Source organism: Hypomesus transpacificus, chromosome 25, assembly GCF_021917145.1.
Source record: "Hypomesus transpacificus isolate Combined female chromosome 25, fHypTra1, whole genome shotgun sequence".
NCBI lineage: Eukaryota > Metazoa > Chordata > Actinopteri > Osmeriformes > Osmeridae > Hypomesus > Hypomesus transpacificus.
In genome coordinates this window covers 2989108-3004345 of record NC_061084.1, presented here as the reverse complement: position 1 = coordinate 3004345, position 15238 = coordinate 2989108, and the positions used below count along the sequence as shown (strand labels likewise).

Sequence of the window (15238 nt, the reverse complement as noted above, 5' to 3'; positions counted from 1 at the left end):
AGCCTAAAATGGCGTACACACACAAAAATTCAGATTTATAAAACCGTGCGTACACACACCTGTACGCAATGTTCCCTTTATAAATCACAGATTACCCACAAGTGTGCGTACGTGAATCAGCATTGTACCCCGCCCTGAACATGCCCATTTTGAACCATAAATAGTCAATGCAAAGCACCTCATGAATGCTAATCTAGTATCTCATTATGATCATGGCATGCGATTGTTCTTTACGGTGAATCATAGCGCATGACAACTTCTCAGACACTGTTAGCCAATTGGTGGAGCCCGAAAACTCGGCCGGTAGATCACCAATAAATAAAAAAAATGTGCAGTGGCATCAACTGTGCCAGTGATACTGCGAGTCGAAATACAATTTGAAAACAAAAGCGTTTTGTTATGAACAGTAGTCTATTAAAGTCTGGACTGATAACGAGGACGTAGAGTGTAGCGATTCGCGGTAGCTTAACAACTGTATTTCCAGTTTTTGACATATGAGGATATTTGCACAGTATTAAAGAAATATATACACTGTGTTCTGCCGTTATTTAAAGTAGGATATGTGATTTTATCCTGTATTCCATGCAGTCGGGGAATCTCCCCCTCCTGCACTCCCGTAGTGGACAATCTAATGGTGAGGAAGCGCTGAATTTTGATTTAAAATTTGAGTTGGATTGTACAAGGTTTTTATGGAACAATTATCACTCAGTACAAGCGCAAATAACACTGCTGGATGTAATCTTCATGATAATCATGAAATTGAATGAAAAAAACGTGTGTGACGAAAACCAAATATATAAATATTACGAGTAATGTTCTTCCCACATTCAATTTCTGCAGTCTGACTACAGTACGGTCCTCTGCTTCGCCAATTCCAACTGTTTCCAAAATGTGCGTAGGCCTACGGGAGGGTCAGAGTTTGAGTGGAGGACAGCACATTCTTCCGTCAAGTTTGTTTTTTATAAATCACAACCTTTGCGTGAAAAGTGGCGTACCTACATTTTCAGCCCCGTTTTGTGCATACGCAAGCTTTTTAAATGAGACCCCAGGTTAGTAGTCAGATAGGTTCACCTCTGGAAGTAAGGGTAGTGCCGAACAAGTGCTGCCGTTTGACATCCTGCGAACTGTTAACAGCTGTGGAGATGTTTTTTTTTTTAGCTACTAGACTATGCTACAGCGTTGCAGTGAGCTACACTGGTTTGAAACCACAGGTAATGATAATTTCACCAACAAATCGTTTACTTGTAATCTAATGTCATAATAAATCCTACAACGAAAATGTATTTGTGAAGAATGTTAATTTTAATGATTGAAAACAGAGATGCATCATAGACCGCAGTAGTATGTGTTGCCTGGGCAACAGAGGCTAATGTCATGATGCTAATTCTTCAGTGAAATAGTAGACTAGCGTCACTGTGTCCAATCCCGACCGCTGTAAGCTACTATTGTCCAAACCCGAATGGGGTTTGAACACTGTTTGTCTAAATAATATTCGAAAGTTACTTTGGCCGAAAGACCACTCGGCGACACTTGGGCGACAATCTTTACTCTGACAAGTGTGTCTGTGTTGTCATCGTACTGCTACTATGGGTTAGCATGAGTGTATTTCAACGCTAGCTTAACACTACTTTGTCTAGCCAATGAAAATACACGATCATGTGTGACATGATCTGCAGTCGAGGGAGAAAGGGATGGGGGCTAGCAAACCCTGCCTGCCCCCCTCCTTTCCTGTGTGACGTGATCTGTAGTCGAGGGGGTGAAGGGAGGGGGGCAGGGAAACACGTTTGATGTCAAGTTGTGACAGCAGGTTTGTTTTGTCTAAAACGCAAAAGCAGACATAATCAAATGTTGTTGTTTTTTCACAAACTAGGCTACATCAAGTATTTAATAATAAGTGCTCATTTCTCTCTTGTGTTCCTGCCTGAAAAGATAGAGACGCAAAGGAAGAGAGGAGAGTGAGAAAATGAGGAAAAGGGAGTAGAAAAGACGTGATATCAAGGAGAAAAGAATAGGCAGGAAAGAAAAGAAAGATAGCAAGGAGAAGAGAAAAGAACAGGAAAGAGAAGAAGCAGGAAAGAAAAGAAAGATAGCAGGGAGAAGAAGCAGAAGCAGGAAAGAAAAGATAGCAAAGAAAAGGGAAACAGAAAAGAAAGGTAGGTAACGTGTGTCAGTATGAGAGTTTTTTCCTATACAGGAGGATCAAGAAAAGATGGTTTAAGGTAAATATATATATACATATATGTCTATGCATGTGGCAAATATGCATGTGCCTATACATGGCAATTTATAGAATTCATCAACATTATTAAGACATTTTAAACTACTTTAGAATTAAATTTCTGACTGTACCAAAATAAATGTGTATTTGCAGATGCCAAACATCCGGTAACTCCGAAAGAGGGAGAGGACCACAAGGAAGTGGACCCAGGAGGCCATGGCGCAGGCCCAAGAGGAAGTGAAAGCAGGCAGGCTCAATCTACGGCAGGCAGCCCAGGAGTTTGGGGTCCCAAAAACCAGCCTGAGTGACCGAGTCAGTGGAAGGGTGTCCTCTGATTGTGTCCCGGGTCAGAGGACTTTCCTCACCCCTGCAGATGAGGATTCCCTGGTGGAGTACCTCTTGTACTCTGCCAGTCATGGGTTTCCACTGACGAAGCCTCAGGTCCTGGCTCACGCTCTGGCCGTATATAACCTCCGCCACCAGGCAGCCCCCAAGACTGGGCTTGGCCAGACGTGGTGGATCAACTTTAGGGAGCGACACCACCATCGCCTGGCTGCCCGGACCCCAGACATATTTGACCGTGGGAGAGCATCTTGCGCCAAGAGGGGGCCAATAGAGGAGTACTTTAAGCTCCTCACCACCACCATGGAGGAGCACGGGTTGAGGGAGAAACCCCGTCAGGTTTACAACTGTGACGAGACACGGGGTTCCAGCTGGATGCTACCAGAAAGAAGGTCATTGTGCCCCGGGGGACTAAACACGCTTACAGGCAGGCCCAGGGAACCAGGGACCACATCACCGTCCTGGCCTGCCTCAATGCCGCTGCGGAGGATATACACTTTCATAATCTACAAGGGGGGATATCCAGGGGGCCCCTACAATAAAGATGGGGTTCCCAATGCCCTCTACGGGAAGTCGTGAGCAGGGTACATAGACAGTGAGCTGTTCAGGAAGTGGTTTGTCGAGCACTTCCTGAAGTTTGCCAGTCAGGAGTGCCCGCTGCTGCTCATAATGGATGGACATCAGTCCCACCTGGATCCAGAGTTGGTCCGCACGGCACAAAGGGAGGGTGTCATTCTCCTGCCTGCCACCACACACCTCTCACATCCTTCAGCCTTTGGATGTGAGTTTATTCAGACCATTGAAGGCAGATTTCTCTGGTGTTACAGGAGATCTGTCGGCATTGAGCCACTCCTTCTTGGTTTCTAAGAAGGAGTTTTCAAGGGTCCTAAGAGACTCCTACCAGAGGGTGAAGGATCGGAGAGTGGTGGTGGCTGGGTTCAGGAGGTGTGGCATTCACCCTCTGGACATTGACTGGTCATGGGTCATGCCGTTCGGGACCTCCTCGCAACCTCCGCCAACCCTATCGGCATCTTCCTGGGCTGCGCCTGATGTTTCCCTTCCCTCCCAACCCAATCCCCCTTTCCCAGCCCAATACCCCACCTGCTCCACCTGCCTCTCCTCCTCCCCCTCCCCCAAATCCTCACCTCACCCATCCCCTGGTAACATCAGGCCGGATTTCGGTTGACCTGGCCCACCTCCTGACCGAAATCAAATACAAAACTGGTAAGGTCAGGAGGAATGTCACCAAGACCAGGTTACTGACAGCCCAGGAGATGTCCGACGTCATCGAGGAGGCGGAGGATCGAGCTGCAATGAGGGAAGCACAAGCTTTGGCCAGGCCAGACAGTGAGCAGCAGCGGGTCAAAGACAGGTGCTCGGCAGCCACTTCCTCCACCCTGTCTGGCGGCTCCCGCCCCTGCCGCAGAAGGCAGGTGTCCCTCGGGGCTCCTTCCACCTCCAGCTCCGGACTTTCCATGGCCGGTCCCTCAACCCACTCTGCCCCCTCTTGTGCCTCCCACGGTCCCTGGCTGCCTGCCAGCACAACATCACAGAGCCTGCCTGCTGAGGAACACGGCCACCTTCCTCCATCTACTGGTCAGCACACACCTATTTACCATTTTTATTTGCATATAGATTTCAATGCATTAACTATTGTGACAGTTAGACATGAGTATGTATTTTAGTATTGTTATAATAAAATATGATTATTTTTTAGAGCCTTCAACAACGTTCCTCTCCCTCCCACTGTAAATGCTTTATGTAACCTGAAAAAATACATTATTATAACATGATGGTGACATTAGCGTTGTGTAAGACTAAACAAAACATGGTTATGCTTTTTCTGTTAATCATACAGCCTCCAAACCTGCAGACGCCGGACCATCATCCAGCTCCTCGTCTGCTGGACCCACGACATCCACCGGTAGTGTACTTCATGTTAACTTTCTTTGAATTCCAACCCATGAAAATCTGATCTTTTTTTTATTCAAGGTTGTTGTTTTTTATTCTGTGAATAGGTCACACTCCTGAAGACAACAGTTTGGGAGTGTGGCCGGCAGGGAACCTGACCCTCCAAAGAGCTCAGAGGGATTGGTGTAGTGGGTCCAGTGTGACAGCTGCCACACATGGTACCACGCCATGTGTGTGGGTTGGGACGTGGAGCTGGATGACGAGGAGGATTTTAAATGTTATTTGTGTCCATAATGATTTTGTATTTTCTTTTTGTTTATTTTGTATTTAAATAAATGTTCATATCTTCAAAGATTTGCACAAGTCATTTGTCTTTTGTTAACGGTCCTGTTATCTTTGATCCCATTCAATGTTTGAGGTCTCAAATATATGATTGGCTATTGCTTCATATTTCATGAATTTCAAATTTAATGGGGACAACTGAATAAACGTTAAATTAACATATGTTTTCAAAGTTCTGTACACATGCGGTACGCATCGGTGTTCTTTGGATAAAAATGTTTGTAGGTTTTGCAAGGGACTGACATGAAGAGTTCAAATAAACATCCAGCAGTTGGTGGTATACAGTCGAATTGAGCTTTTATCGCATAGTTTAGAGATGTTGAAGCGTGATATATTATTGTGAAGGACATAACTACGTCCCCGGATATGTTGACATCATTGATGATCAGTTTGGTGACCCTAGATCAAGTTAATATCCCCGGAAAAACAGCAGCGGCGAGTGTTTACTACGAGGATAGAAGTGCGGTCGGGTTTGGACAAGGGTAGCGCACGGCTAATTTACCGGCTCTAGTAAAGGCTAAGCTTACTCTAAAAATGTTAACAATATGTCGAAACATAAGCAGTTAAAGCTTAACGTGAAATCTGTAAATCAGCTGAAATGTTGATACGACTTATATTGTATATTACACATCACAATTGTGTGTCATATCACAAAGTAAAATGAGCAAATAGTTATCACCCAGGCCTCTTTGCTTGTGGCGTTTCTGCAGCTGCTGTAAAGAAGTTAGCCTAGCCATCTCCCAGAAGTTAACGAGCTGCTAAACTAATGTTCTGATAGATAGTCACGCGAGTTTTCGTGACGTTAATGACGTTAGTGACGTTAGTGGCGTCAGTGGCGTCAGTGGCTGTGGCTAGCAAGTTAGCCACCGTTAGCTTCACTTTTTGCCACAAAAACGTAATTTCTACTAAACCGTGCAACGGAACATAAATCCCAATACAAGCAACTCAATCGCTACTAAGACGAAACTTTTGACACCTATGTTGCCTATGTAGTCTAAATATTGACAAAGTTTTAGGGGTGGGAAAATAAATAAATAACTAGAAAAGGCTGTTCCTGCGAAACAGCAGTGAGAATGCTGAAAACCTGAATGGGGATAGCTGACCATGCACAAAAAGCTGAAAATAGTGACAATTTTGTAGAAAGGTAGAAGCTGAATTTTCAAAGCAACCGAAAGGTATTTTTGAAAGGGGCTGGAGCTGGACGAAGGGATAAAACTACAGAAAAGATAAGAAAAATGCAGAAGAATTTGAAAATGTGCGAGAAAGTCATTTGCTCAGGTTTCAAAAGGTCTGAAATGTATTTGAAAAAGGACCTGGAGCTAACTCTGATTAAAATGCTGCTACAAAAAGGCTGAACTACTGTGGGTAGTAAATAAGATCATGCTACATCTAACCAGCGGATCATCTTGCAAGTGTGTCAAAGTGGTGACCAAATAGAGACCATCTTTTGATTAAAGACAAGTTCCTTAACCTCTGTTGTCAATATCGCCAATAAAAAGTAAATACTCTTCAGTTACAAAGCATTTTTTTTAGTTAAGTAATGAACGATAGTTATTACTGGAAGACCGTAGCTATGTGACCTGGTTTCGCCGTTATATTGGCAGCCATGCATGATGACAGTAGGTGGACTGAGAAAACATTTGTTAGTCAAAGCTGAGCGAGCGGATGTCATGGGAGAATACTTGGGCTGGGTTGCACCAACATGGATTAAATTAATCCTGGTTTAGAGTTAATCTAGGGTTAGTAAATCTATGTTTAAACTGGTTTATAATTAATCAGAGATGTGTTGCACATCTTAATTTTAACCCTGGATTAGCTAAACTAGTTTAAACAAGGGTTAAAACAGGATTAGTTTATGTTCAATGTCCGCCATGATGGATTCCGACGAAATGTGAACAAATTCACAACGTATGTTTAACATATACAGAACTAAATAAACTTAAATGAATGTATGCGCTGTTTTTCCTAAACTAGCTGCTTTTTGAATAAATGCCTACTGATAGCTACCGTTAGTTACCGTTTATACTTACCACTACGGCTATAAGCTATCTAATCAACCCCGTCACTTTAGCCAGCTAACGTTAGCTAACTATTATAGTATGGCACGTCAAAGAGGTTCAACTTTTCAACATTTGAAAAGATGTTGGTGACCGAGTTAATGGAGGAGTTTGGCGTAACGATAAAAGATAAAAGGACTGACAGCAGTACATTAGAGAAAAAGGAGAGGAGCTGGGTCCAGTTAGCTGACCGCTTTAATGGCTCTACCGGTGTTACGTCCCAACTGGTTCCCAATTGAACTGGTTCCCCAGCTGTGCGTGCCGCTATCAGTCTGCTTCTATCACCAGATTCGTCACAAATTCACAAACATATTACTGACGATTTTCAAGTCTGATCTCATATTTGTTGCGGCAAATATGAAAGTAGGCCTATGGGCTACGTGCGCACTACATTAGACCACCATTCGCGACAAAAAAAAATGGAGATAAAATAAAACATTTGCAGGCTCGCATGAAGTGGGATTCGATCGCACTAGATCAAAAATACACGCCCAAGAAAGTCCGTTGATTTACACCACGAGCTATACCAGCTCTGAAATGTTAGCTAAATGGTTACGTAATTGGTAACTACATTGGCCTTCAGGTAACATTTTGATTTGGCTTCTTCTGAATCAACTGGTTCCCATAGACCAGGGGTCGGCAAGTAACTTGGGCCACGGGCCAGTATTTTTCCTCGCCACTAGACGGCGGGCCAGAGTCTGGGTTACTGCCTATTTAGACGCTGCGATAGGTGCCCTTGCGATACGTGCACTCGCAACAACTAGGCCTATATGGAGAATGGGTAGGTCTACTACAAATAGCTAACGATAATAAACCATGTGCATGAGCCCATTGGTGGTCTGTTAACGAACTGTATCAACATGGTCGTCACTGTCATCCCAACGTGGTGGGTCGTCATCGTTGGTGCACATAAATACTGTCATCAAGTGAGAATAGGATTACTAGGACCTAGTCAAGGTTTTAATGTGAGGTGAAATCGGAACTTCACATTAATGCGAGCAAAAATTTAATTTTTTACCTGGCTTTTTCAGTTCCTCCTGGGATCTTATCCCTTCCATTTTATTTTTTTCGCTTCAGCTTAATCTAGCTAACTCCCTCCACAACAATAAATTATGGTTTATGTTTGAGAAACATGCGCGACAACTGAACTGCACTTTTTAATGCACGGTCTGATCATGCGCTTAATTAGATTAAAACATAATGTAGCCTATTAGCTTACTTTTCAGTCACACAGTAACTTAACAAACTTAAGGCATATATGCCTGATATATGCCTGATGATATATCCTGTTATTCGGTGTGTGAAAAAAACAAAGAGAAAGCAGGCGATCTTCTGGCCCAATTTATAAGCGGGCAAAGCGGCCCACCGTGAATTCTCCCTATTCTCCCGATGGCCATTCCGGGCCTGAAACTATAAATTAATAAGCAATGTCGTGGGGGGTGCTATCGGGGTGCTTTGGTCTTTCTTGGGGGTGCTGAAGCACCTGCTAGCCCCTTCCTAGCGCTGCCATAGAGAGCGCTGCCCATGATTACTAACCATAACTGTGCTTTCACCTCAGGCGATCTGTCAGCCGTGAGGTGTAGCGATCATATGGTAGCGATGACATGGCGAAAAAATACTTCAGAAAAGTCAATAAGTGTATTCGACTTCATGCAGCGACGGCAGCGCCGACAGCCGGCTGCCTTGAAGCTGAGAATGCCATTGGTTACTTCAAGTCAACCGGGCTGCAGGCGACGCCGGCGCTGCATGAAGTCGACAACATCTAATGACACCATACCCAGTTTCCGGTTTCAAAATAAAAGTCGACGGGGAAAAAAACTTTATAAAAAATATATAATTGGAAATATTTTGACGGGCCAAATAAAATCGCTGGCGGGCCACAATTGGCCCGCGGGCCGCCTGTTGCCGACCCCTGCCATAGACACTACCCGAATGTAGGCTACTAATCACGTATTTGGGGTTGTTTGGAGGCTATAGCAGTATTTACCACGACATCAAAGCTCTTTCTGACACCACTTATTAAAAATTCATACTAAGAACGTCGCTGCTAACCTAGACAATACGATCAAAATACTGTTCAGAAAATATGTTCAGAATAAACAATTATGAAATGAATTGATTTCAAAAGATATAGGGAAGAAACACTCAGCCACAGGCTACACAAATCGCATAGGAAATGAATGTTTCCATGTTGTGTTACGCGTATTTTTATTGTATTGTCTAGGTTAGCAGCGACGTTCTTAGTATGAATTTTTAATATGTGGTGTCAGAAAGAGCTTTGATGTTGTGGTAAATACGGCTATAGCCTCCAAACAACCCCAAATACGTGATTAGTAGCCTACATTCGGGTAGTGTCTATGGGAACCAGTTGATTCAGAAGAAGCCATATAAAAATGTTACCTGAAGGCCAATATAGTTACCAAATACGTAAACATTTAGCTAACATTTCAGAGCTGGTATAGCTCGTGGTGTAAATCAACGGACTTTCGTGCACAAGTATTTTTGCTCTAGTGCGATCGAATCCCACTTCATGCGAGCCTGCAAATGTTTTATTTTGTCTCCATTTATTTTGTCGCCCATAGTTCTACTTTCATATTTGCCGCAACAAATATGAGATCCGACTTGAAAATCGTCAGTAATATGTTTGTGAATTTGTGACGAATCTGGTGATAGAAGCAGACTGATCTGCTTCTATCACTGTCTATGCACAGTGATAGAAGTGCATAGACAGTCTGTCTATGCACAGCTGGGGAACCAGTTAAATTGGGAACCAGTTGGGACGTAACACCGGAATCAAAGAGACGAGGGACAGGGCACAACTGAAAGCCTGTTGGAAAAATCTTAAAGCTAAAGCACAAAAAGATGCGGCGGAGGAGAGGCGTAGCCAATTTAAAACCGGCGTAGGACCACCAGTCAATGCTACGGATACTCTGTCAAAGAAGATCATTGATATGATCCCGCAGCAGATTTCACCCCTCCCCAACCCCTACGACGATGACGGTGCATTGAATGACAGTACAACCTAAGAAGCTGCAAGTAAGTAACTACGAACTCCAACGCCGTTGGTTGCAGCAATAACGTGACAAAAATTACGAAAGGCCATCCTTTTGCCTACAATGCATTTGTTAAAGCCTATGTATTACTGAATATACCCCTCAGATGTTTATAAAAAAATAAAATAATAGCACATCATACTACACAAATAACAGTTCCATGTTCTCTTTAGTAGCCTATGGTGATTTATTAAATTAGTTATTTCCTATGTCTTTGGACCTCAAGAGACCTCAAGTGCATTGTGCATATACAGTTGTAGGTAGTAGGTAGCCTCCTAATGTGTTTCTGTTTTTTTGTTTTGTCTAGCTGACACTTTCATTGTACTGGAGCAAATGGAGCCTCATGGAAGCAGCAGCATCACCTGTGAAACCCCCTGTTAAGCACCCTAAGATTAGTTCTCACCAGGAGCTTCTCACATTAGAGAAGGAGAGATGCATGCTTGAAATAGAAAATGCAAAAATTAAAAAAAAATGTCCTGTTGCTACAGAAAGAGGTCCTAACTCCAGGAGTGGGTTGCACCAACTAGTCTTTGCTAAGACTGACATAAGTCCTAAGTCAGTCTTTGTTAAGAATGGTCTTAGGCCCATATCTAACGCCTGTTGCACCAACAGAATTTACGTCTCGTAACATGCGCGTTCATGAAAGTGCCCGTGGAATTCTAGAATGGAACGTACGTTGCCATGACACCCATTAATTACCGTTTATTCATTAAGTTCACAACTATACGTCTAATTAGCTATGGAGGATCGTAAAAAAAGAAAGAGTAATTTCTCTGATTCGGAAATAAGAACATTGATTGAGAAGTGTGACCAACATAAATATATTTTAACCTTGAAACAAAGCGACACATTAACAACAAACGAAAAAAGGAGACTTGGAAAAGCATAACAGCTAGTATAAACAAACTCCAAAATTCTGCGGACTTCCGTACTGTTGAAGAAGTAAAACAAAAATTGCAAGAATTGCTATCAAAAGCCAAAAAAGATGCAAGTAGTATGAAACGAGTGCCGACTGGTGGGGGACCACTGCCTAAAGCTTCAATATATAGTGAGACCGTAATCCAGGTTGTAGGCAAGAATTTCCCAGCATTTATTGGGTTGAAGGGAGTGGATAGTGCTGCTCAAAGTCTCCTAAATGCTAGTGATTCTGGTGCTAGCGTTGAGACGGACACTTCCTACCAAGAAGAGGAAAACAAGTTACAAGTGATTGGCCTATGCAAGAAAGCCAACTCGTGATCATCAGTGCGGGCCCTGGAGGTAGGCCTACGTAGATCAGAATAGGCATACAGTCAATGATTTAATGAGATAAATGTAATCATGCCTATTTGATAGATAAACCTCAATCTAAGATCACCCATATTTTACCTAGACTTGACGGAGGACGCGATTGCAGATGGAAACAGCAATCCGCCGAAACGGAGAAGACAGGAGGACACGGCCAGTCTACAAACCATATTGCTCCAAAAGGAGATCGTTCGAGTGGAGGCTGAGACTGTTAAACTCCTTACTGAACAGCAAAAACTTCAATTGGAAAAAGAAAAAATGTAATTGGAAAAAGAATTACTGAAACAAAAGTTAAATCATTCCACTGAAACTTTTGAGGAGCTGTCCTTCATTTTGTAGACCTAGCTAGGCTATAGGCCAACTGGTCGAAATAATATGTTCTATGTTTTCCAGCCATAATGGCTTTATCAATTGCCTATAATAAAAGAGGCTTACACGTTCATTGTGTCTAGGCCTATCCTGTTTATTTGTTATTCTCACAAACACACACACGCACACATTCACACTTAAGCCCGCAGCAAGTTCACAACATGAGCGCGAACAAGTCGCCCGGCAAAATCTTCTTGTGCTGCAGGGATAGCAGGGGCTTCTTCATCTTGGTAAAGCAAAGGGTCATGCCTTGGTAGAGGTATTCTCTTTTTCATTGCGATATTGTGCAACATCGTGCAAGCTGCTATCACTGTGCAGGCTCTCTCTGGGTGCATCTTTGTTTCTCCGTGAACACAGTGGAACCTACATTTCATATAGCGGGGTTGGTTAGGTTATGTAAGTAGCTATTACATAGTCAAAAAGTTCTGTCCATGGTTCTGATTATGTGCTTACCTGCGCTTGAGCACTCCAATACATCGCTCTACGATCGAGCGGGTAGTGGTATGGGCGGCATTGTAGCGTTGTTCCTGCTGAGTCCGTGGGTTCAATAATGGTGTGAGTAGCCAGCGTTTTAGTGGGTAGCCACTATCACCAAGTAAGATCCCGTTGACCCCTCCGGCTTCGAACTTATTAAATAACTCACTTTCCCGGAGAATCCTCGAGTCATGAGTTGAGCCAGGCCATCGCGCCACCAAATTGATGATCTTGTAGTTTGCATCGCAAACGAGCTGTACATTGATTGAATGATAGCCCTTTTGGTTGACGTATAGATGTTCGTATTCTGATGGTGCTTGAATCCGAAGATGGGTACCATCAATGCAGCCAATGAGACCAGGGATGCCAGATGCCTGGCGGAAACGCTACTTGACAGCGATTGCCTCGGCCTCGTTAGGCAAGTTGACATACTGCGGTAGGCGGTGACTCAGTGCCAGCGAGACCCTACGAATAACTCTACAAGCTGTAGATTTATGCACGCCGATCATGTCCCCCACGGTGTTTTGAAATGCACCGTTTGCATAAAACCTCAGTGTGATTAAAAGCTGTAATGTTGGCGTCAGGGCAGCATTTCGGTCTGCCTGAAAGCACAAATCGTCGGACAGTTTGTCGACTACAGAAAAAATCTCAACCCTACTGAAACGAAACCTCTGAATTAACTCCTCATCATTGTACATATCCAGTGGGTTAGTTCTGTCTCGCACTACTCTCTCACGTCTTAAAGCGCGTTCATTATACAATCAATAATTGTAGATTAGACGCGCGCCATTGTTATAGGCTACTTGTTGTTTTAGCTGCACTCAACGGTTTTGTGAAAATTACTATAGAAACCAACACAGAAAGCGTTCTATGTTTTAACAAAAGTCTCCTCTCCACAGGGCGTAACATTTAGGACTAGACTTAGAGAAAGATTAGCTTAAGTCAGCGTGGTGCAACAGGCGCAACATCATTTTAGACATAGAACGTTGAGTTACGCCAGTCTTAGCTTAAGACTGGTCCTAAATCCTGTTAGTGCACCCCGCTCCAGAAGCAGAGGCTACTGGATCTAAGCCAGTCACGAGAATTAGAAAGATTTTTTAATGCATTCTGAAACAGAAATTGTGTAATGTATTTGTATTTATTGGAGTAAAATGTTTCTTTCAATCAAATTGGCAATCCTCTTGTCTCTCTTATTAGTTCATCCCTGTATGGATGAGAAAGCAAGAAGCATATTAGTTAATAGGTATGGGTTAAGGTAATCTATTGTAGAAGTGCACATATCAATCAAATTATAACAATATACTGCCAATACTGACCATAATTACGCTGCAAAGTGGTTTTCAATCAGTGTTCTCCTGACAGCATTGCCATTTGCGTTTGCAGCATTCTGCAATTGAGCATCTTCCAGATCATCCTCAAGTGGGTGCTCATCTTCCTCGGGTAGTTCATCTCCTACTCTCTTCCCAAAGTTGTACAAAACAGCTACTGCAACAATGATGGTCAGGGTAGTGTCCAGTTTTGAGCAGAGTCCCTCCTGTATACATGAGAAATCTCCGCTTCCACACCCCAAACACTCTCTCTATTACCCCTCTTGTTTGAATGTGCGAGTAGTTGTAGTTTTATCCGCCTGGGTCTCAGTGTTCAAAAGTGGAGTCATCAGGTATGGGCGACATGCATAGCCATTGTCCCCCACTAGGTGTCCACGGATCTCCCCTCTCTCCGGCAGTGCACAAAGTTGACTGTTCGGCTGTCATGTGTGGATCCTGGCCATCTTGAAACAACGTGTGTGATATGGACCTGGTCATCACACACAACTTGGACATTAATTGAGCAGTAGCCCTTTCGATTCCGAAACAGTTCCCCATTCTCACCACCTGGGTTGGTAATGGGAATGTGGGTGCAGTCGATAGCCCCAATTACTCCTGGAAAACCTGCTCTCCCATAAAATCCAGCTGTTGTCTCTCTCCTTGGTACAAAGTGAATGTACTGAGCCTTTAAACTTGCAATTGCCTTGGACACTTTGCTGACAATTCTGCAGACTGTGGATTTATGAACTCCGAAAAGATCTCCATCAACCCTCTGAAAACACCCTGTAGCATAAGATCGCAAAGCTACTAGGAGCTGGAGAAGCGGTGGCACAGCAAAATTCCTCTCACTTCCATGTTTGATTGCTGGTCCAACCTTCCCATTTAGGTATACGACAGACTCTTTTGTAAATCTGTACCGCTGTGAAAACTCGCTGTTGTCATAGAATTCAATTGGGTTTAGCCTATCTCAAATGTTCCTGCGAGAACTCTTTCCTCTAACCCCATCCAGCAAAGATATGCAGCCATGTTGTCAATAAAACTGAGATAAACCTCCTCCAGGGGTGGTTTAAATATAACTGCTAATCCAGGTTTAGACTAGGTTTTAAATGACTGGGGCAGATTTAAATGTAATTTAGATTTAAATGGAAATTAAACAGAGATTGCCAAAGGGTTAGATTTGCCCAGGATTAATTGTAAACTAAGGTTAAACTAGGTTTAAAGTTTGGTGCAACAGGATTAAAAGACAAACCTGGTTTAAACCTAGTTTAAGAGTTAATCCATGTTGGTGCAACCCAGCCCTACTGTGTTAGATTTACTGCTTCAAATTGAAAACTGAAAAGATATTTAAAGTAGAGACAAGTTACTTAACATCTGTGTTCAATATCGTCAATTAAAAGTAAAAACTTTCCAGTTACGAAGCGTTTGTTCGTAATGATTAACATGCTGCAGCAAACACTTACCCCGGCCCCGGTTTGGCTGTTTGTGATGGTCAGCTATGACAGTCTTGAGCCTCGATTTTCGCAGATTTCTGTGAAACTTGCTAAAATAAAAACGATCTAGCTAGATGATGTACACTTTAAGAATAATTTGCTCAAAAACCTTAATTCTTTACAAAGTATAAATGTGAGAAATGAGAAAAGTCATAGTACCCATCTCCTGAAGGAGCTGAACGTTTTGATACCAAAATTGTAGGAATTGGTGAAAGTATGCAGGGCTAGTTAAAGGGCGGAAGAACTGAGAAGTTGAAAAACAATTGTGAGAAAGCATTCTCAAAATAATAATAATATATATGTGAGATAACAATGGTTGAACCCTTGCCGAAGGCAAAGCACACCCAATTACAATTTCCAATGTACACAGTATTGCCAAACGGACGTCCAG

The 15238-nt window shown here is 43.0% G+C and overlaps 1 protein-coding gene across 1 annotated transcript; it reads left to right on the top strand.

Annotated features, from left to right (window-relative positions):
• The first annotated feature begins 2102 nt into the window (after window positions 1-2102).
• LOC124486919 (putative protein TPRXL) lies at window positions 2103-10304 on the top strand. The gene is made up of 4 exons (XM_047048798.1): window positions 2103-4156; window positions 4419-4484; window positions 4579-4755; window positions 10231-10304. Exons 1-4 carry the CDS (start codon window positions 3610-3612, stop codon window positions 10302-10304), a joined length of 864 nt encoding a protein of 287 aa, XP_046904754.1. The 5' UTR covers window positions 2103-3609.
• The last annotated feature ends 4934 nt before the right edge of the window (window positions 10305-15238 follow it).